This window comes from Passer domesticus, chromosome Z (assembly GCF_036417665.1).
Source record: "Passer domesticus isolate bPasDom1 chromosome Z, bPasDom1.hap1, whole genome shotgun sequence".
NCBI classification, from domain to species: domain Eukaryota; kingdom Metazoa; phylum Chordata; class Aves; order Passeriformes; family Passeridae; genus Passer; species Passer domesticus.
The window spans coordinates 11,937,585-11,959,042 of NC_087512.1; the positions used below are offsets into that span (position 1 = coordinate 11,937,585).

General features: G+C 37.3%; 1 protein-coding gene across 1 annotated transcript in view; it reads left to right on the forward strand.

The window, feature by feature from the left end:
• The first annotated feature begins 1,612 nt into the window (after nucleotides 1-1,612).
• SLC1A3 (solute carrier family 1 member 3) overlaps nucleotides 1,613-21,458 on the forward strand; it is a 63,910-nt gene continuing 44,064 nt past the window's right edge. The window contains exons 1-3 of the mRNA XM_064405475.1: nucleotides 1,613-1,760; nucleotides 3,525-3,799; nucleotides 20,475-20,612. Of these exons, the coding sequence (XP_064261545.1) occupies nucleotides 3,619-3,799; nucleotides 20,475-20,612 (319 nt within the window). The 5' untranslated portion in view covers nucleotides 1,613-1,760; nucleotides 3,525-3,618. The remainder of the gene's footprint in view (nucleotides 1,761-3,524; nucleotides 3,800-20,474; nucleotides 20,613-21,458) is intronic.

Sequence of the window (21,458 nt, forward strand, 5' to 3'; positions counted from 1 at the left end):
ATTACTATTCACGTGAGCAGAGGGCAGAACTATATGGGAGGTTTTGTAGAAAGCAAGCCATGCTCCAAAAAGAAAGATCAAACAAGCAGATTGCTAGAGGGCAAAGGTTCATTAAAAGGTCAGTCCACATCTACAGAAAAAATAGTGAAAGTATTTAAAAACTGCACCACAAAAAATAAAAATAAGATAGACATTTAAGATGCCAGGTGCAAGAAAACACAGCATGTGGTTCTGTCTTTGCAACACAAGCTGTCAATGTTTTGCCTTCATTTTTAAAGTAAATTAATAAGTTAACTTAGATGTTTTCTTTCTTAAGTTAGACAACAAAGAGCAAGATTCCATGGTGCACAAATCGATTTCAAACCTGCATTAATCACAAGAAAATTTAAAATGATTGTTAGATTTTTTTTCCTCTACATTATGCATCATTATTTGAATCACATTCAAATTGGAAAACACTATAGCAAAACCATTACTCCAACTATGTGGAAGGAAATTTGCTCTTAATTTTATTTTGCACCTATTTGTGTGTTGTACATAACTCTTTTTCCTGTATACTTAAAATGACTTCTCAGGAAAATAATTTAAATATCAACATCATTTATAAACATCTTTAAAGATGAATATATATAGATGTATTATATAATTAACATAAAATTATATACATTTTAATTTACAATATTTGTCTTATAAGAAAATACTTTAAATCCTTTTAAATATGCACTAAATTATGTTTATATTTTAGTAAATATACTAATGTAAATATAATATAATTATTTAATATTTAAACCTGGCTTTACCAATATTTAAAATGAAAGTGTTTTTCTAAAAAGGAAAGGTCTTTGGGAATTCCCATGACTCCCATCAACAAATACCTTTTCAACAATGCATACTTTGAAATGCTAGAAAAATTGAATGCCACTTATTTCTCAAAAGTGGATATTTTATACTTTTCATTCATTCATTCTCTGTTATTGAAACAGGCTGAATGGGGCTTGCTGTCAGTGAGTTTAAAATGCCAAACAAAAGGCAAGTCTTACTAGGTATTTTGAATATCTACAAGAAACATACAAAGGATTATAACTGATCATGTTTTTCTCTTTCCTTGATAATGCTCCATTTGCTTCTGAAAGATATGTCTGGTTCCCCACCCTGGGAAGAGTAGATCTTGAATAGCTGTCTTTAAGAATTAGAAAATACGTGATAGCTTTCACACCATGCCTGTTTTTAGGACAAAGTAGCATGCTCAGATATTTTATCAGTTGTTTTTAAAAGCACAGGGCTAGTGTTATATAATTATGTTTAGGATTTTCGGATGTCCAGCCTGGAATGTCTAATGGAGAAGCGCTCCAGCCTCCCCTGCTCTGTGTGTGTGCGATCCTTCAATTCTTCCCGGATCCTGATTTTGCATTTCTAACGAAGCTGAACTGACAAAGCGTGAAAGTGGTCTAAAAGGAAAAACAAAGAAAGTGACCCTGCTTTCACTGTGCCAAGACTAATCAATATTCCAGCAGCCCCGCTTTCCCCTCCCTGCTGATGCGTGCTGCGCGGTGGGTTGGTTCTGTCCCTTTTTTTTTTTTTTTTTTCCCCCGGCGCTGGGCCGGCAGTCTCCTCCCCTTTCCTTAAGTTACAGGGATAGTAAGTTGCCGTACTCGGGAGCACATGCAGATGTCAGTTTTGCCCCTGCCGCCCGCTCCGCTCCGCGCTCTCCGCCGGGAAGCCGCCGCCCGCTCCCCGCGCTCCGGGGCAGCGCTGACGAGGTGAGCCCGGCGCCGGAGCGGGGGGCACGCACTTCTCTCCCTCTGCCTTTGTGTCTTCATTAATTGGCTAGTCTTTTGATCGATTAATCCTTTGGCTGCAGCCATATTCCCTCGCGATGTAAATTGCTTGATGTAAATTGTGCAGGACAGGTTAGCTGCTAAACATCCTGGAAAGGAAAGGCACTGTGAACGATCTCTCTCTCTCTCTCCCTCCACTCTCTTCTCTCTCTCTCGTCTCTCTCCCTCTTTTTTTTTTTTTTTTTTTTTTTTTTTTTAATGCGTACATTAATCGGCCGGGGGAAAAAAGAAATCCTGCTTCCGTACAGCAGTCCTGTCTCCGCGGCAGAGCCCTTACTAATTTAAATATTTAGCTAGGTCTCAGAATTTCTGTCTCCACTCCTTAAAGCAGCACGGTTTATAGCGTACTGTTAAAATGTTAAAATTCAGGGAGGATATTGCACTAAAGTGACGGTCTTGAAACATATGGTAAAAGCGGCGATCTAAATCCACCAAAATAAACTTGTTACAACATGCGATTTTGCTCAAAACGTGCTGGCTGAAACCCCTGTGTATTTACATTTTAAATGCTTCCGGGAAAAAAAAGTATTTTGGCACTAAATTTATTTAAAATGAGGTGTTAGAGTTGAGCTGTCTATAAACAGAGATAAATTTCAGCAGAAGCACCTAGGTTTATCCATTTATTGATTAATAACTACTTTTAAAAAAGCATGCCAGTGTATATGGACTAAAACTTCAGAAAATTGTATTCTCAGTCTGGAAAATATCTTTGGGGAGTCTCCATTACTAAATAAACTCATACCCAGCAGCCTTCAAAAGAAACGCACACCATCTAAAATAAAAAGTAATACCTTAATGAAAAACTTTTACTTTTGAAACATTTTAAGGTTGATCCAGAATGTGATTTCTTGAAGTCAGACGTGGTGTGGTTCTTGGGTTGTCCTGCACGGGTCCAGGATTTGGACTCTATGATCCTGATGTGTCCCTTCCAGTTTAGGATAGTCTGTGATTCTGTGGTATACGCTCATAATTGCTATCAGGACGAGCTAAGCATTACTCTGCAATGTGAGCTGGTATTACAGTCTGAAGCAACAAGTTAAGTGGGATATTACCCCTGATGTTTTACAGATGTGCTCGGAGTAGTTTATACAGCCCAAAGATGAATGTTATCAACATAAAGCTGTCTAAGGCATATCTTCTAAATGGTGGTTGGGGGATAAAGAAACTACTGCTGCTGCCTTTTTCCATGTGAAAAGAAGGAATTGAGACAATGCATTCAATCATTTAAAAACATTTGAAATGTAGAACAATTTAAATTTACCAATTTGAGCAAAATATTTCTCTTCAGTGGTTAATGTGAAGGTGAGCTAGATTTTTTTTTTTCAAATAATAAAGGCCTGATAAAAAGTACAAAAGCAGCCTGACAGAGTTTTAAACATTATACCTTGAGTTGCTATGATTTGTACTGATTTTACATTTATGTATCAATAGCAAAGATTTTTAAAAAAGTTCCTCCTGGGTTTTACAACATGACAGCAGTTCATGTCTGAAGATATGGGACACTGATCTGATCAGTCCATGCCATCCTCCTTTCAAAGTCTTTAAGGTTCTGCATCAAAAACTGCTTAGATATGAAGAACAATGCAAGTTTTACTGAAATATGAAGAATATTTTCTTCTATGTAAATATATAGCTAATCATTCCCCTAAAATCTTACTGCAATGTTTGCTATTTCTTGTCTTGCAGGTTTCTCCAGTAACTCCCACTGAAAAGAGTCCTTCACTTTTCTGAAGGAATACTGACAGAAATTAATTATAAAAGAAAGCTTTTGGCAAGATAAATGACTAAAGGTAACGGAGAAGATCCAAAACCTGGAAGTAGGATGGAACGAATTCAACAAGGAGTCCGGAAACGTACACTTTTGGCAAAAAAAAAAGTGCAGAGCATAACAAAGGACGATGTTAAAAGTTATTTAATGAGGAATGCCTTTGTGCTCTTCACCGTTGTTGCTGTGATTCTTGGTGAGTAATTTGTTCAATAGGAATATTCTGTTCTCCAGTGCATTTGACAATGACAATGTGACTGGGTGATTTGCATTACAAATGAGTTTCCAAATTCTTCTGCACTGATAAGAATATTCTGGCTAGGAGAGTTTTGGCTTTGACAACTGCATGAAGTTTAAGCGCTATTAAATTATTCTAGTGATTCCTAAAAAGAATTTTGGTGAGAAAAACCAACCAGAATAGCTGTTTTATGAGTTCTTCCCTTAAAGAATCAGATACGATAACTAAGTTGAATGTTTTCAATTGTATCTTTTCCTACCAAAGCCAGTTGCAGCAAAATGCTCAGGAAGTAACTTTTATTCACCTAAACTATCAAAAAATTAGCACTTCACAATGATGAACAGAAACTCTCAATTAATGAAATGAGGAGACCTTTCTAAGCAAAGGCATAAAATAAATACAGCCTCAGTCTTTTCAGTTTTCCCTTGATAAAGGCAAACCTAAGTTTATTCTCCCTCATGCACTCACAATCTTACACATGCATCTTTCAGATGCAATTTGGGCAACAATGGCAGTGTTACTTATTCAAAGGACTGAAAGATAGCACCTGGTTAAATGCCTTTTAAGAGTATACTGAGAGGAATCCACTACATCAAACAGTCTTTAGATTGGAATGCACCAAAATATTGCTACATACTTTGAATTAGCATTAGAAAGAGAATCTGTTGAGAAAAATATGCAATTATTAAAACTAATTTTTCTTTAAATTATTACATGATCACTTAAGGGAATTTTTCTTTAATTAGAGATTGTCAAAGTGGCACTATGTTTCATGAAATAACCCCTCTTTACAGGGCGAGGAAGAATTTAATGGCTTTACTGTATGGCTTTCATTTTTCCCATTAGTTTAAAATATAAAATTGTGAATCTGATTGTGTTGATGATGAAAAACCATATGTAAGCACCTAAAGATAATGGTCTATATCCTTTGCTCATGTAGGCCCTAATGTCCTTCATAGTGCTGTTCTGTATAGGTCTGCTTTCTGTGTTTCTACAACTCTTCCAGGAGTTGTAATTTTAGGGCTCTACTATTATCGTTGCTTGATACCACATCAGCACTGTTATTTCAAATTAATTTCAGGTTTGATGGTCTTTTTTTGGGAGACACTTTATTTCACCAATAGGCAAATTAATATACTTCTTTGCTAAAGCAGTAATTTCAGTTTTTGATATTTATAAACAGTATTATGATAAATATTTTAAATTCCTAAATAAGAATTTTATAGGTGTAAAAGCCCCATTAATATCAGGGGTGAAAAAGTTAGGTGATTTATCTACAATGGTCAGAAAAGGCAGAGCCAGTCAAGCAAGTTTTGAAACAATGTCCAACCACAAAGAACACAATTCTTTGATTGTTACTTTTCTAGACAGCATGTGAAGAAAAAAATTATTCTTGCAATTTTTTCTCTGTCATCTACATCCAGCAGGGCTCCCACAAATTTATTAATGTGGAAATGAAATGTATACTGGACAAGTGGTTTTGCTGTTATTGCTGGTTCCAACTAATTTTAGGTAACTACTGACACTCTGCCCACTACTACCTACTGCAGAAGATCAGTAGGCTCTGGGACACAAGTTGGAGAGCTGATGAAAATGTGCAGACTAGGATGAACTGGCTGCTCCAATTCTGCTCATGAACCTGTAGACATATCTAGTATAACATGTAGAAGAAAATGTCTTCTTGTTATTATCAAAAAATGCTCAAAATTTTTCTTACATCTGTTATTGGTGGTGTAATTTTGTAGTACCTATATCTGATTAGAACAGTCATTTCATGGTTAATCGATTATAATAAGGTAATATTTGGGGCTTTTGAGAGTTTTTTGCTGTTGTGGAAATACTCAGAAGTAGGGAACAGATGGCTAAAGTAGTTGGGAAACACTCAGTGGTTGAACTCCATCTGTCTGGTTTGGCAAGGACTAAGTTGTTATCATCACTCAGTTGTTTGATGATCTGTGGAAAATTAGACAGCGGGCTTGATCCCCTCCCTAGGAGACAGTAATCAATGTTGCAGAATTAGCCCACCAATTAGCACCACTGGCTCTCCCATTTGAGATGGTTGGATGTGAGTCTAGGTGGAAACCAAACTATACTCAGGCCAGGGTTGAATAATTACAACAAATAATGCTTAATGCTCTGTAATCTAACAGACAGGTGACAGTTCTTGGAGCTGTCACTCCAGAAGTTTTCATAGACACCCTACTCAGGACAACATTTTATTTAGAGAGAGCAACATTTCTTCAGAGACATTTTTTTCACTTGCATTTACTCAAGGGATAAATATGAAAAAGCCTTTTTTAATACAACATTTCTCCTTTCTTTGCTGAGTAGGACTGATTTCAGTAGAGGTAAAGTACATAGGACCTTATCTTCAGTTTCAGCACCGTAGTTTATAGTGGGGACTTGAGCTTGTGTTGAAGTGGGAACTTGCCCTTTGTTGTGAAGTGGGTAACTACAACATGCAATTCTCTCTGTTGTACACAGGCATTTTGCAAATAGAGTGAGATTTTTTTGGTATTCGCATGATAAGGAGAAATATAGACATTTATATAGCCATTCTGTTGTTACTCTGATTCTAAACTGAATTCTAAAGTAAATTCACTAGCTGCTACCATACTAAGCCAATTATTCATTAAAAAACATAGTGATGAAGATGCAAGAAGCTATAATTCATGTTGAAAAATACTTAGAACTATTCCCTATTCCCCTAAAAATACATGGAATGTCCTTCAGATTACAACTTCTGCATAGTTACGGTCTGTCTAGCACATTGTCATAATAATTGTAAATATTTTTAATGAAATTTAAACTTTTCTCAAACCCTTCCAAAAACTTGGAGAAAAATATCTTCAGTTTATGATGCTATTTTTCACATTTTCTTTTTCACATAAAGATATTATGAATGAGTTTTCTGTAGTCAATCTTGCCAATACTCAATAGATGAGAGCAATCCTGTGAGACAAATTTTTGAGGCTGACCACTGGTAAATTGAGAACATCATGACGACCAGGAGCACTTTAAGGTGGTGTAGGGAGCATGGCGGCTCATGGAAAATCTGCAGGAAGTCTCACAAACTTTGAAGTGCTAGCCAAATTAGTGGCAAAATCTAAGGCTCTCCCACGCTACTCAGAATCATCATCCTGTCCCCAAAAACTCCTTCCTTTCAGATACACTTCTTTTATCAGCCTGCCTTCATTCTCACATCCCATTTTCTGAAAAATGGCACAGGAACTCAGACTCTGACCGGATTCTAAATGCCAAAGAATCTCCTATGGGTTCTGAACTTGTACTGAAGGAAAGACTGAGATACAGAGCACTACTGAGCAGAGATCCTCAGAAACAGTCCGCAGAGAAATGCTGTTTTAATTGGAACAGAGGAAGGCTGTGAAACAAGTACTATGAAAAGAAGTTTCTGCATAATTATTAGGCTCCAATTCGCTAGCTAAAATCCTTTTGCCAGAGGTATATGTTGCAGTTCATGATGGGATATTCAAGGGGGAGGAGGATGGATCCATTCCTGTTTTCTGACTCCCTGTGTCCCCAAAGGAAAGAGGGAATGCAGGTCTGGCTGTGTCATTGAAGCCAGGCTTCTCTAATTGTCAGCAATCCCAATAGATATGAAATACAGATAAACCCATACAACCTCTGCTCTGCAACAGCATGCACCATGTGGGAGGGAGATTCCAAAGCTTTCCATTGTGTTTACAAAAAAAGACTAGTTAAAAGTACAGGAAGAAGACAGGTGAAATGAAGGACCTGCCCCTTTTCCCTGAAGAAAAAAAGCAAAGAGATAAATGAAGCCTTGAAAGGATCATTTGTGACACAGAAGGCAAAAAAACTCACAGAGTCCTTACAATATCTGAACAGTGAAAAGTTGTGCAAAGGAGTAGATTCTCCTGTCTCAGGAAGACTCCCTATCTCAACAACAGTTTAGAGACCTATGAAGTACAAGTACACAGGTAGACGAAACTTGGGATAATGCCAAAAAGAACAACCTTCTGTGCTGAAGCATCATCTTTTCTGCTATTGTCAGATTTCTGTATCCACTTAAGGGTGAGGCTGACATACCCAGAGAAGAGTATTTGACTTCACCATATATTGGCATTGAACACTGTGACAAATCCTAATGCAGCATTGGTAAAATTTGCATGAACAAAGTGAAGATCCATCACTGAAGGATAAACAGATGTGGGACCTGAATTTTAGGTGAAAGAATATGTTAAATCATAAGGAGAGAAACTATTAAAAAAATTGTATATGTGGTGCACCACAACAGATATATGCAAGAAAATCAAGACAGTTGGCTACAGTTAAAGAGAAATTAATTATTTTTACGCTGAACTCAGAGGCTGACTCTGTCTCAGGGCTCTCCTAAAGAATCTGCCCAGCACAATTGATTTCTCACTGAGTGACAACACCTTCCTAAGTAATATTCTGAAAAATTTGCTAATCATAACCTTTTTTTTTAATGTAAAAAGTAGTTATAATTTTGGAAGAAAAAAAAGCATTAACACACACCATAAAATCAGAGTGACACATAAAACTCCAAAAGAGACTTTTTGTCAGAAGGAATAAAAAGCATAGAAATGCACAGAACTTTAATTCTGCTATTAAGACAGCAGTAAAAGTCAGACTGTGAAATACAAACAGTACTCTAGTTTAACTGTTACTTGCAAAATAAAATAATATATTATCACAATCCACATTTCTTACTGCAATTCATTTTGTTGTTACTGAAATGAAACAGCAATTGTTGAACTGCCGTACATGGCACAGAGCAACAACAATAAATTTGGCTACCTTGTAAATTACAATTAAGCATTCTGGGGAGAGCAGCTGCACATAAATACAGAGTAAAGATGCAAAATCTGCCAAATATCAGCTTATTTCTATCCTAATGCTCTAAACTGTCAAATCAGTGGACTTCCAAAGTGGTGCTCAAAGAGCATATGGCAATTGAGACATTCTGCTGTATGTCTCAATTGTCATAAAACAGTCCCCAGAAACATGCATTCATTCATGCATTCATACAGATTGAAAAACGGCTGTTGAGATTCTCAAAATTTTCTCTAGAAGTTAAAAATTAGTATATATACATAGTAATGCTTCCTACAAATCAAAATTCAAAGCTGTTCCTCGGTGAAATGCATGGAAGTAACTGCGTGGGGCATTTAGGATGTAGTTTCTCAGAGATTTTACAAGAAAATTCTCTGAATGCCATTAGGGTATGGTCAACTGAAACAGTAGCCATCTCAAGGATTCTCAAGAAAACTTTTGTGTTGATCCTGAAAGGGGTCAGAAAAGACATATAAACATGAAATAAACTAGTATTAGGGCTTGCCAACCCTTTTCATTTGTCAGCAGATAGGGACTATAATTGCTGTGGTGACTGCAAGGCAGCACAAAATCATAAGCAAGATGACAGTAATTTGTGTGCTGAGTAAATATTTATCATTGTTAGATCCTTACTGGCACTTGTAAAGCTAGAACAAGATGTCATTGGAGATTAAATGCTTTTGAGTGGCCATAATGAAGGTGTGGTTGAAGATGGTATGGTCGGTTGTTCATGAATTCCTGAAAATATCATTCATTTGTCTTAAAATTCCGACAAAATTCCTTGAAATAGCTAGACATCTGAAAGTTTCAAGAGATTATATGATATCATAAAAAAGTTATTATAAAATTCTTTAAGTGCATTTGAAAAACTCTACTAATAAATCCAACATTAAAGAGAAATAAAAAAGGGGTTAAATATTCTAGATGTTGAAAAGGCTGCTGAAAAAAGTAAGATTTCTACTGTACTGTAGCCTAGACTTCTAGATCCGTAGCTGAGACATACTAATATATTTTTTTTCATGCCTTGTTAAAGGAAAATCAGGTGTTTTGCAATCACCAGCTTCATAACATAAACCATGTAGTCACATTAGTTGTGTATATCCTCTGACAACCCTCCAAATTCCTTCTCTTTGCTGTGCATTTCCTTAAGATTTTGTATTTAATTTAATTTTTAATTACAACTCAGTGATCTTACGATAAATAAACTTACAACAAGGCAGACGCTGAGGTGCTGCAGCAAGTCAATAAAGCTGAGACAGACAATAAAGCTGGGGAAGGGTCTGGAGCACAAGTCCTGTGAGGAGCAGCTGAGGGACCTGCATTTTTTAGCATCTTTTCTCCTGGAGAAAAGGAGTCTCAGGAGACCTTCTCACTCTCTACAATTCCCTGAAGGGAGGCCTTAACCAGGTGGGGATTGGCCTCTTCTCACAGATAACAGGGGACAAGAAAAGAGGAAAAGGTCTGAAGATGTGTCAGATGATGTTTAGTTTGGATATTCGGAAAAATTCCTTCATTGAAAAGGTTGTCAAACACTGAAACAGACTGCCCTGGGAAGCAGTGGAGCCACCATCCCTGCAGACACTTAAAGCTGTGTAGATGTTGCACTTTGGGTCCTGGCTTAGTGGTGGGCTTGGCAGTGCTGGGTTAAAACTTGAACTTAGTGATCTTAGAGGTCTTTTCCAGCCTCAGTGGTTCTATGATTCAATGGGATTTAACATAGACCATAACATTTTCTTTTCACAGCCTATTACAGTTCAGTTTAACTGAGCTTTGCAGCAATAAGGCAATACAACTGGTGTTAAAAGATGTACTTAAGTAAAGAGCAATAAGAAATTTCTGCCTCCCATATAAATTTCTCCATTTCTGTTGTCCACAGAATATTCTGTGGTGTCTGCACCATCTGTTAGAGAATAACTAGGCTCCTCACCAAGAAGTCTTAAATTATTCATGGATACAAAAAAATATATATGGTATGGTGTAGGAAAGCAACTATGGAAAACAGCAAAAGAATAAATGGAAATTAGAGGAATTTTAGTAACAGCTAGATTATTGCATTTATTATGTCAACCCATCAGACTTGAAATTGTATAGCCAGTGTCTGCACTTTCAATCAGCACAATGAAACCATAGGGTGTGTAACCCTTTAAAATCTATACAAGAGAAACTTATTTTAGTTCTTGGTTTCATGGGACTTTTTAAAATAAAAGAGTGAAATACTAGGTGTGATGAGCTGCACAACAGTGAAAAGGAAAATAATTAAATTCTAGAAAAGGGGGAAAAAAAGAGAGAAGGATCACAGGAGAATCAGGCCAGTAACAAAATGTTACTGCCACTCATATTTCTTGGTTATTGTCCCACATCCTTTCTTTTAGCATGAGTTATATTTGCCTTTTGAATTCCCTTTCTATTCTCTGCATTAAAAATGCAATTTCTTGCTTGAAATTTAGCATGTGTATATATATTCTATTGGCATGAATAGAAGACCATAAATAGAAATGAGCTTGAGAGTTACAAAGTGTGTGCTTGTTTTCCACCTTTTACTTTGTATAACTGTAAATTGATTTATTCAAAACAAAATCTATAAAAGATGGGGCTTAAGTTTTAAGCATCATTTACACTGCAACATAATCTGGCCCCTCAAACTGGCTCTAGTAAATGCTTTGGTTTTACCATGCACAAGGGCTAAATGAAAGAAAAACAGTAGAATTGCCTTTGTCTTACAGGACCAATAATCAAGGAATTCCTGGGAGTACTAACCAAAGGTAGATGGCAAATAAGTTTACTACATATGTTTTGATGTCTTTTAAAACATTATTTTACGTGGGAATCCATACATTAAACAGATACGGATGTGCAATCAAGTTCTTCAAAGTCTAAAATGCAAGAACAGGAAGCTGCCCATGGAGTCTAAATATCAGAGCTGTGTCTCTTTTTAGTGCATGAGCTAAAGCAAGGAGACTCAGCTGGGTAGCTGCACAAGTCCACAACCTAAGCATGTAACTGCCTAAAACTTCCAGGAGGAACACAGGCAACAAACAAAAAAGCAAAGAGGTCTGCATTCCTACTCCCACTCCTTTCTGAATCAGGACCATGCAAGACATTTTCACCCAGTGGAGATGCAGAAGCCCTGGAGTCCTTGGGAATGCTGTCAGCAGCACTTGAGGAGCTAGGTTCTTCTTTTCCTTTCAAAATGCAAGTTACAGGAGGAGGCAATTCCACCATTCTTTTCAAATCTGTGTTGTCAGGCAGAGGGAAATGTAAGACTTCTAAGGACAAATGCATATGCCAAGAGAGCAAAAGGCAGGACTGTGTTTAACCTAATGACTAAAATGCTCACCTACAAGAGGAAGCCCCAGGCTGTGAAGTGGTCCTTTGGGCAAGAACAGGGACACAGGGCTTCCCAGGTCCAGATGATTCTGTGCATTCCGTGTGACGGTTCTGTTCAGTTGCTAGTCCCTCAGGATTTAGCCTGGAATTAGGCAAATAGATGTTTAGGTCATGGCAGTTCTGAGAAAAACACAAGTAGAAGTGCCCACAACACACTTTTACCATAAAACACCTCTGCATCTTTGCAAATTGTAAGTGAATACTGGTGTTAGTCTTCCAAAGCAAATGGAGCAGTGCCCATTCACTTTACAGATTTCCAGAGCTAAGCTGTTTTTTATCTGGAGGGACTTAAAAGGTCGCAGTTTGGACTCAGGTACTTACTGTGTAATTAAGTATTATTCCAGGTGCAAGTTTTCCTGTGCCATTTTTGTGACCTTTAAGATAGGAAAATTCTACCATTCAGAACAACACCTAACAGTGAGAAGAGAGGTGTCATTACCAATATGGAGGCTATGTCTAAATTAATCAAATATGCTATCTTTAAGATCTTTAAGATTAGTTAACTCACAAAAGTAAGGCATGATACCTCATTTTAATAAACCGAAATGAAACACTTTGGAAATTCATGTGTTGGAAGAGGCTGTTGGCAAGTAAAATAAATAGATGGAAGGTTCTACTTGTGACTTGTTTCACAGTCATACTGAGGATTTCCGGGATGAAATGGCTCATAATCAAACCGCAACAGACTGAAAGCATCATAGCTGTCTTTTTAAGAAAATGGTAACATGGTTCCATGAACTTCAGCCATGAGTCTGATTTTCTTATGGAATTAACCAAACAAATCAAACATTTTAAAAAAATGTTATAGTAAAGCTTACACTTGATTTGGCAAAAATCGTGTGTTCTACAAGGAGAAATGCTCCCTCTCAGTCTATTCTGGTTGTTTGCGTGTCTCAGCAAAATACTGGACAAAAAAAATCTTTTAACAAAGTCTGCCATATGTTCCATGATCCAAATAGCTCTGGCATGGGCATATTTTGATTCAACAAAATGCTGAAACCTCAGTGTCAAACAAGTCATTTACAGATTTAGACTATCAGCACTAAGCTAAATTAACAGGTGGTTTTGTAGGAATTAAAAGGTGGACTAGCTCCACAGAGATATGCATGCATGATTTGAATGCCCTGTGAATGATGTGCTAAACTGCATATCAAGACAGTCCAGCCTAAAATGAACTCTTTGTAGTGTGTGTCTAAGCTGGAATTAAAAAAAACAAAGGCAACTGTCCATATCCGACTTCAAGATCTCTGTCAAACTACACTAAAATTCCCTCAGAGTAGAGCCCTGTTTCCTGTGAATGTTTGCACAAAGTTCTTGGACGTGAGTGGTCTCAGTCTTACTGTCTGCAGTTCCTTTGTGCAACTACACTGTCAAAAAGACAAAATAATATGTATGGGCAGCTGAAACCGCAGTAGGGAAAAGTAGAATTCAGTGCTGGTAAGAAATATGTCAACTTCCAGCCAAGGAAAAAGAGGAAAGAAAGAAATATAAAGCAGGAAAGGTACCCTATAAACTTTGAGAGAGCAGCTTACTTATCTGTTTTGATCTATATTTTATAGGAGTAAATACATTAACTTTAGTTATGAACATGAAGCAGCAAATTAAAGCCAGGCATGAAAGGAAGAGCTGTTATAGTAACTTTCTGAAACACCAAGTACTTAATCTTAATTCATACCATATAAAATATAATCTGGTATATACTGTCAATGTCTGAGCTTTTGTATATGCATAGTAAGATATTATTACTGTTCATGGAATTATTTGTTATTTTTTGCATCAAAAGTATTTTTAAATATAGCCCAGAAACTAACAAGAATACATAAACTAGGCTTAGTTTGTCTTTCAATGAAGTCTCTTGTCTGAGGATGAAATCATGAATAATGTCCCTATTCCATTAAGAACAGTCTGCTTCAGTGCCAACAGTGAAAACTTTTCATTCCAAATCTGCTACTAATGCCCTGCAATTGCTTGTCTGGAAAGAAAAATTTTTTTAAAAAAATTTTAAGAAGTGAGAAATCAATTACAAACACAGAAACAGTTCAAGGAAAAAAAGTGAAAAAAAATTAAAAACAGTTAAAGGCAAACAGAGAAGTTGAAGTTGGATAAAATGAGAGCAATTTTTTGGACAAGTTCTCAAAGGAACAAGATTACCTCCTAATTGGGGAAGACAGGCAAATGAGCCAAACAACTAGAGACAAAAGAGAAAAAGTGTGTGAGTCTAACACTAGAGCAAAGAAATAGCAAAGGACAAATTTCAATGGTTTCTAAAAAGCCTTTTTAACAGCACTCAGAAGCTGTTATGTCCTCAGATTTGGTGTCCAGTTTAGACAGCATCTGTTCAAATGGTGCTTTTGCTCATTGCTTTGTTACATCAGTTCTTACAGCTTCAGAGTCTTCTTTCCACTTCTATGCTTACTGTCCACAAAATCCAAGGAGGAGATATTGTGTCAGCAAGTAAAGGCAGCATGCAATGCTTTATAGCTATAGATAAAAAGATGTTTCATAAATTCAGGCTCCTCCAGAGCTGGGCAGAAGATATCAGGCAGAGGATTTGACTATCTCTGAGCTGGGAATTAAGTGCCCCTGTACCTCTGTTAATCTAGCTCTAAATGCCCACAACACACTTTTACCATAAAACACCTCTGCATCTTTGCAAATTGTAAGTGAATACTGGTGTTAGAAGCCCGGTGTGGGTTTTTTGGGGAAAATAATCTCTCTTACAGGATGAAGCAAACCTTCAGTGTCAGGTTCAGGGGCAGGGGTTCCTGAGGCACTGTGACTGTGGGACTGTGACTCTGTGTCTCCCCTGCACTCCCCTGTGAACTCCATGGTGCTCCTGTGGCCCCTGAGCAAAGGTCACACCCTGACTTCTCTTTTGATGCAGTGGAAAACTCTCTGACATCACCATGACTCTTACTTTGCTATAAACCTGCTTTTCTCTGATGTGTCCCTTTTTGCAGATCCCAGACCTGTTTTGGCTCCCAGTCATGTCTAGGATATCTAGCTCTTCCACGCTATTTCTCCCATGACTACGCTCACAGTATGTCTCAGACAAAGGAGAGGTAGCTGCTTGTGTCCAAATCAACACATATTTGGCTTTAATACAGACTCTAACTGGCACCTTGGAGCACAGGTCCTTAAACTCTCTGCTGCCATGTCATCACGCAGTTATAACCTGGCATTTATGTTCAATAAAATGTTCAAAGGGAACATGCATTCCTACCTCATCAGGAAAACCAGAAAGCAAGGAAATGGTGCAGGTGATACACCAGGTGTACTAGGGGGTGAAGATTCAATATAAAATTCTGAAACAAAGTCATGCTGAGCAAATTGGGTGATTCTTGTGGCAAGCAAAGAAAGAAATTAAGAAATAGATTTTGCCGGCAACTTGAAGTATTTCTTATCACTAGACAAGTAATTTACCTGTTTGTCTCAAGTAAATACAGTTGTGGACTTATCTGAAACTGGCTGTTAGAAGAAAAGGTGTCAGAACAATGGTAAATTAAGCAATAACAAATGACCCAAAGAACAAAAGCAGTCATTCCAGAGCTCTGCAGGAATGTAGGAATGAAATGGCTGTGGAGCTAACAAAAATATACAATGTCCCATTAAACTGGTAGAAGCCTGATTCCCTTCATGGCTCTTGCCCAATTGCTGTTATAGAACAAAATGTTATTTACTTGCTGGTTACAAGGTTTTCTGGAACTGAGCTATTAACAGCTGTTTAGAACAGCATTCTATTCAGCGTAAGGGTTTTTTTGTTTTTCCCAGTTATTCTTGAAGTTTTCTATTTCCTGCTGGAAAAAAAGAAGAAATTCTGTACCACATATATTAAAGGAAAGGATATTGATATGGACCTCATTTAACAGTTCAGAAATTTACAGTAAAATACGGAAGTGTATATAACTCTTAGTGGTATGTTCTAATTGAACTGGCAAGTGCTGATAAAGACAAAGCAGTTCTTCCACCATTATTGGTATAACAAGTAGTAATTTTCTCTTAAAATTCTTTTAAGTGATGTTTGGTCAATTGAGAATTGACCAGAATTAACTGTCAGAATTCTGCACTTCTTGCTTGAAAATGCAGCAGGTGGCATGGGCATTGTAAAAAAATATAAGCTTGAGATAACTATATGGTCTTAATTCCTGTGTGACTCTGAAATAAGACTGAGACCAGAAGCTCGTAAGAATTCATTTCAATAACTTAGACTCTGATTTTATTTCTTACTTCATCACACTTTGATGTTAATCTGTTTAAAACATTTTATATAGAAAGTTGTGTAGTTTTTCTAGCCATACAACTATATCCATAGTTTTTAAAGTCCGACATGAAGACTTTACTATTTCCTTTCTGGCACCCAACATCTAGAAGTGAAGACCACAGGCCATTCATCAATATATTCCTATTTTTGGAATAAAGAATTCCAAATCATAACTACCATTTTGCCATTTCCATCTCATTATCCTAGCTGCTAGAATTATTTCCATCTTTTGCTCCTTGCAAGTTTTAAATCCTCTCTTCACTGTATTCATACATAGTGTATTCATACATAATGTATTCATACATATTCATACATCAGGATTATCTATAAATTTTTCCATAAACTTAACTATATCACTGACAAGAACACCTCAAAAATCCTTTTATAACTATAAGCTAATTTGCTTTTTCATTATAAACCGTATAAATTATTTAACAATATGGTTCTGTTATACACTAAACATATGTATAGAATTCTTGTTAACTTATGTGTTAACTTCAAAAGGCACTACTGATTTTTTTCCAGAAAAAAGCCCAAATTCTGTTGATAAGTCTACTCTTTCCTGCAGCACAGAAATGGTACACTACTAACCATTTGAGAAGTCAGGCTCTGATAGTGTTGATTAGTTGATTTTTTCTGTTACAAAGGGTACACAGAAACCTGCATAACAGGTTGTGGGAGCTTGTTTCACACAAGGCTTTGTCTCATTACAATTTTCAGAATTAACCTGAAACTTGAAACTTTTACTGAGAAAGGCCAGTTTCAGTACTTAATTTTCCCAGTCTTGGTCGTGAAGCACTAAAACTCCTGCCACACACAAAGTAGTGGATGGTTGTTAGAATACTGCAACCCTTCCAAAGATTTAGTATCTTCTACCAGGTCTGGATTCAGGACTTTATTTTGATGCTTTCCCATTGTAACTACTTTTGCATCCTCATTGTATGTTGCTATCTCATCATTTCAGGCCTGTGAATGTTGGTTCTAAGAAGCTAATTCAAAGAAGACAAAGCTACCTTGCCAAATTTGAATTTTCTGTTTCAAGAATTTTAATTAAACTTTGTGAGATGAGATATTATACCCACTATTTAGTTATTCAGACTTGGAACAGAAAATAAAGTTCAATCTTAATTTATTCTAAAATCAAGAGGGATGGGTAAAATCATGCAGTCCTGCATTCATTATCAAACCCTACAATGAGGAAATAATTTTTCTAAATTTCTTCTTTTTCTGTGTGAACACAATCAGTTTTCAGAAATATCTGTGAAACAACTACTACTGTATCTATATTTCAAACAGGGAAACTGAGTCAGAGAAAGGTTCTCATGTCTTGGGCATGACTGCATACAGATCAATAACCGTGCTAAGATTGAGGCTGAAGAATTAGTAGTTGTTGTGTGTTGACCCATTCCATCATAATACACTACCAGGGCACATTTCTTTTCACATTGCTTAAATTCTTTCTGCAAACTGCAGTGCTGGGAAACCCTGTAATTATGCACAGAGCACATTAGGACAAAAAAAGGACCAATAATTTTTGGCTCAACAGGTTTACGTAGAACTTTAGAAACTCACTCTCACTACCAAGAATATTCATTCAAACACTCATGTTAGGCCACTTTGTACTGCTTGGATGGTAGTGGAACAGATAATCAAGCCCTTATAGCATAGCATAAGGACTAGTTCTTATAGCATCCTCAGAAACCCTTACCAGCCTCAGTGAGGCTTTGTACTAGTGCAGGGATTAATTCATGTGGAACTAATTGCTGAACTGTGGCCTAAGTAAGAAACTGGTCTAGCTCTATTTGCTTGTTACCCAGTTGTCAAAATGTAGTGCTCATTAAGTGTGGAAACAAAAGTCCAGATAGATTCTTTATATCTGAGAAATGTGCTTCTCATATAAAAAGAAAATAATGAGTAACTCAGCAGCAGAATTTAAAACTTTGTTGAAAAGAAGGGAAACTCATAGGCAGGCCTTTTAAACAATAATTATTCAGTGGCCCTTCTTCTATGCATTTTTAAATGTAATTTTACCAAAAAAAAAAAAAAATTGTGCAAAATGCACTTTAGCTACCTGAGACCACAGAACATGAATGAGACTTAAAAAAATGTTTTCTAGTCCTGCCACTCTTTTCCATAACACAAACTCCATGCTTGGTGTCATTTGCACCCTAATTACTTTTCTCCTGTAACACTATTCTGTAGAACACATTTCTATTTTCTGTTCTACACAAGACATTTCTGGACTTCTCTAGCTTAACCAACCTGCTGAAGTCCCTAAATCATGATCCTAGAGAGGTCACTAAATTGAGAGTTACAGATGATTTCTCTCACCAACAGATGTCAATAATCTGGTGTAGGAGGTCTGACAGCATATTTTAGCTAGCAAAATTTGGCATGGAGATATTATCTGCTCTATGGAATTACCAATCAAAAATCAGTCTTTAAATAAAAGCAAAACCACAAAGGCTAAGAATTGAAACTAGCAGTTGCCAAAATTGTTCAATGTTACAGCATTTTCAGGATGTATTGAAGTTCTAACATGATCTAGAATGGAGCTGGAATGCTCTGCTGCCTAACATCACTGAGGAGCAGTTTCATAAAACATTTTATGAAACTGAGTCTGCCTATCTTTCCAAAAGAGCAATCACACTCTTCTCTGAGGCACATATCTACCAGGGAAGGCACCAACACCTGTGTAGTCATACAAAATAATTGCATCAGGGAATTGACCTGAAAAGTAACCCAGTAAAATAAATTCTTTGTCTGATCCAGTTTACCCAAATGCCAGGACTAGACAGTGGTGAAGAACATGGAGTCTTGAGTGGAAAGGAGAGATAGTTGAGTTTCACCATGTGTATGGTTAATGTGCTCCAGATTAACCCATGGGTATAGAAGTCCTACATCACATAGGCACCAAGACATTTAACAATTGCAAATTGCAACTGGTCATATCAGCTAACCAAAAAACTAAATAAAGATGCCAACAAAGCAGTTGGTGGCAAAGACAAGACAATCTTCAAAGTTCTATCTGGGAAGTTTAGGTTTCCATATATGAGCCCACCTATGGCTTCCATTTATAAATGTATCTCAAGCATCATTTATCTGTTCCCAGCGAGATAAATGGATCCAGGCATTCCCTTGCTCCTGTCCCTCAGGCATTGAAAACCACCATTTAATCATTCAGCAGGGTCTTTCAGCCCTGATTATCTGCTTCTTTGCAAGTGTCAGCATTCCTGAAGGTAGGCATATGTAAAGATGCTTACCTCCTGCTTCTTTTTGACTGTGAAAAGACTAAACCACAAGGGGATTCTCAAATAGTCTGTCCTGGTTATCTCTTTCCATCTGAAGCACAGCTGCAGGATCAGGACCCACAGATTAAACAGGCATGGACAAGACTTCTGAAGACTGGTAGCTAGTATGTATATGCATTGCACATAGGATAACACTCAGAATTCAAGAGACTTGGCTGCAGTAGCATGGATTGTTTATTTTCATTAGCACTCAAGATACACCTTTGACAGTAATCCAGATTTTTAAAAATAGCAGCACAAAAATCCTTACAAATAACTGTGCTGATTCTTGCCAGGAGAGGGTTAATTTTTGCAGTAGCCGGAAGGGGGCTCGGCCAGGACCCAGAGGTTGTTCTATACAACCTGATGTCATTTTTGGGGTCAGGGGAAGGGGCCCCTTCTGGTTCTTGGAGCATGTTGGGGAATTCTGCATGGTGAGCACTTGTCTGTGAATCATTCGCCTCTTCTACAATTCATTACTGAAATTATTACTGTTCTTTTCCTTATTTTGTTGCTGTCTTCAGTAAACTGCTTTTGCCTCAATACATTTCTATATTTTATGCCCCCGGTTCTCCTCTCTATCCCACCATGGGGGGATGGAGCAGGGGAGCAGGGGGCTGAGCAAGCAGTGTTTCACTGGGAACACTAAATTGGGAACACCATTCCTAAATGGCAATAACTTAACATTTTCAAGAGGGCTACTCATAGTAGAAGATGATACCAGAGAAAGTAAATCAGTGTAGTAAAAACCGCAGGTTACAATTAGATATGTCCAGTAAGTACTTTATAGATGTTCATGTTCAGACGCTACTGCTTCTTTAAAGGACTGAATACTTATACCTCTTTTCCCTCCCTTCAGGTGTAATCCTGGGATTTTCTCTTCGATCATATAAGATGAGCTATCGGGAAGTGAAGTACTTTTCGTTTCCAGGAGAACTACTCATGAGAATGCTGCAGATGCTGGTCCTGCCACTAATTGTATCCAGTTTAGTCACAGGTAAACAGAGGCAAAACAAAACAAAATACACCCTCACACACCCTCTTTTTAATAATCCTATGAAGATGCACACACCAAAATCTAAAACGTGAACATTCTATGTCTTAGAAGTGTTAAAACCTGCAGAAAGATATAGCATTGCTATTGATGATTTAAAGACAATGTAATAAGAGTTTTGAATTAATATAGAGAGAAAATGAAAGATGATTTTCCAAATTCATAGACAGACTAACAGTACAAGCTACTATATGCAGCTGCTATGAAGCTGACTCTGTTCTCCACTCTCTTCTTTTACTTTCTGAACAGATATTTCCTCCACAGAGTCCTATTGTTATCAAAGATAACATATCTCAAAAACACAGTGCCAAAACCCAAGAAAGTTGAAACTGCTGATTGTGGGCAATAACACACGCCTGTAACCACAGATATGCAAAACATCTGTCTGCCTTCTAGTTTTCCAGCAATAGAGTAGAAAAAATGGAATCCTATAATAGAATTGTTTGGGTTAGAGGGACCTTAAAAATCTGGTTGCAATTGTATTGCCATGGACAAGGACACCTTCCACTACAGCAGATTGCTCAGAGCCCCATCCAACCTGATCTCTGACACTACCAGGGATGGGTCATCCACAACTTCTCTGGGCAACCTGTGCCAGTGCTCCATCACACTTATAGTAAAGACTTTATTCCTGATATCTAATCCAAACCTACCTTCTTTTAGTTTAAGCCATCTCCTCTACTATCACTAGAAGCCCTCTTAGAGGCCCTTCAGGTAATGGAAGGTGTCCTAAGCTGTCCCTGGAACCTTCTCTTCTCCAGGCTGAGCAACTCCAATACTCTCAGCTTG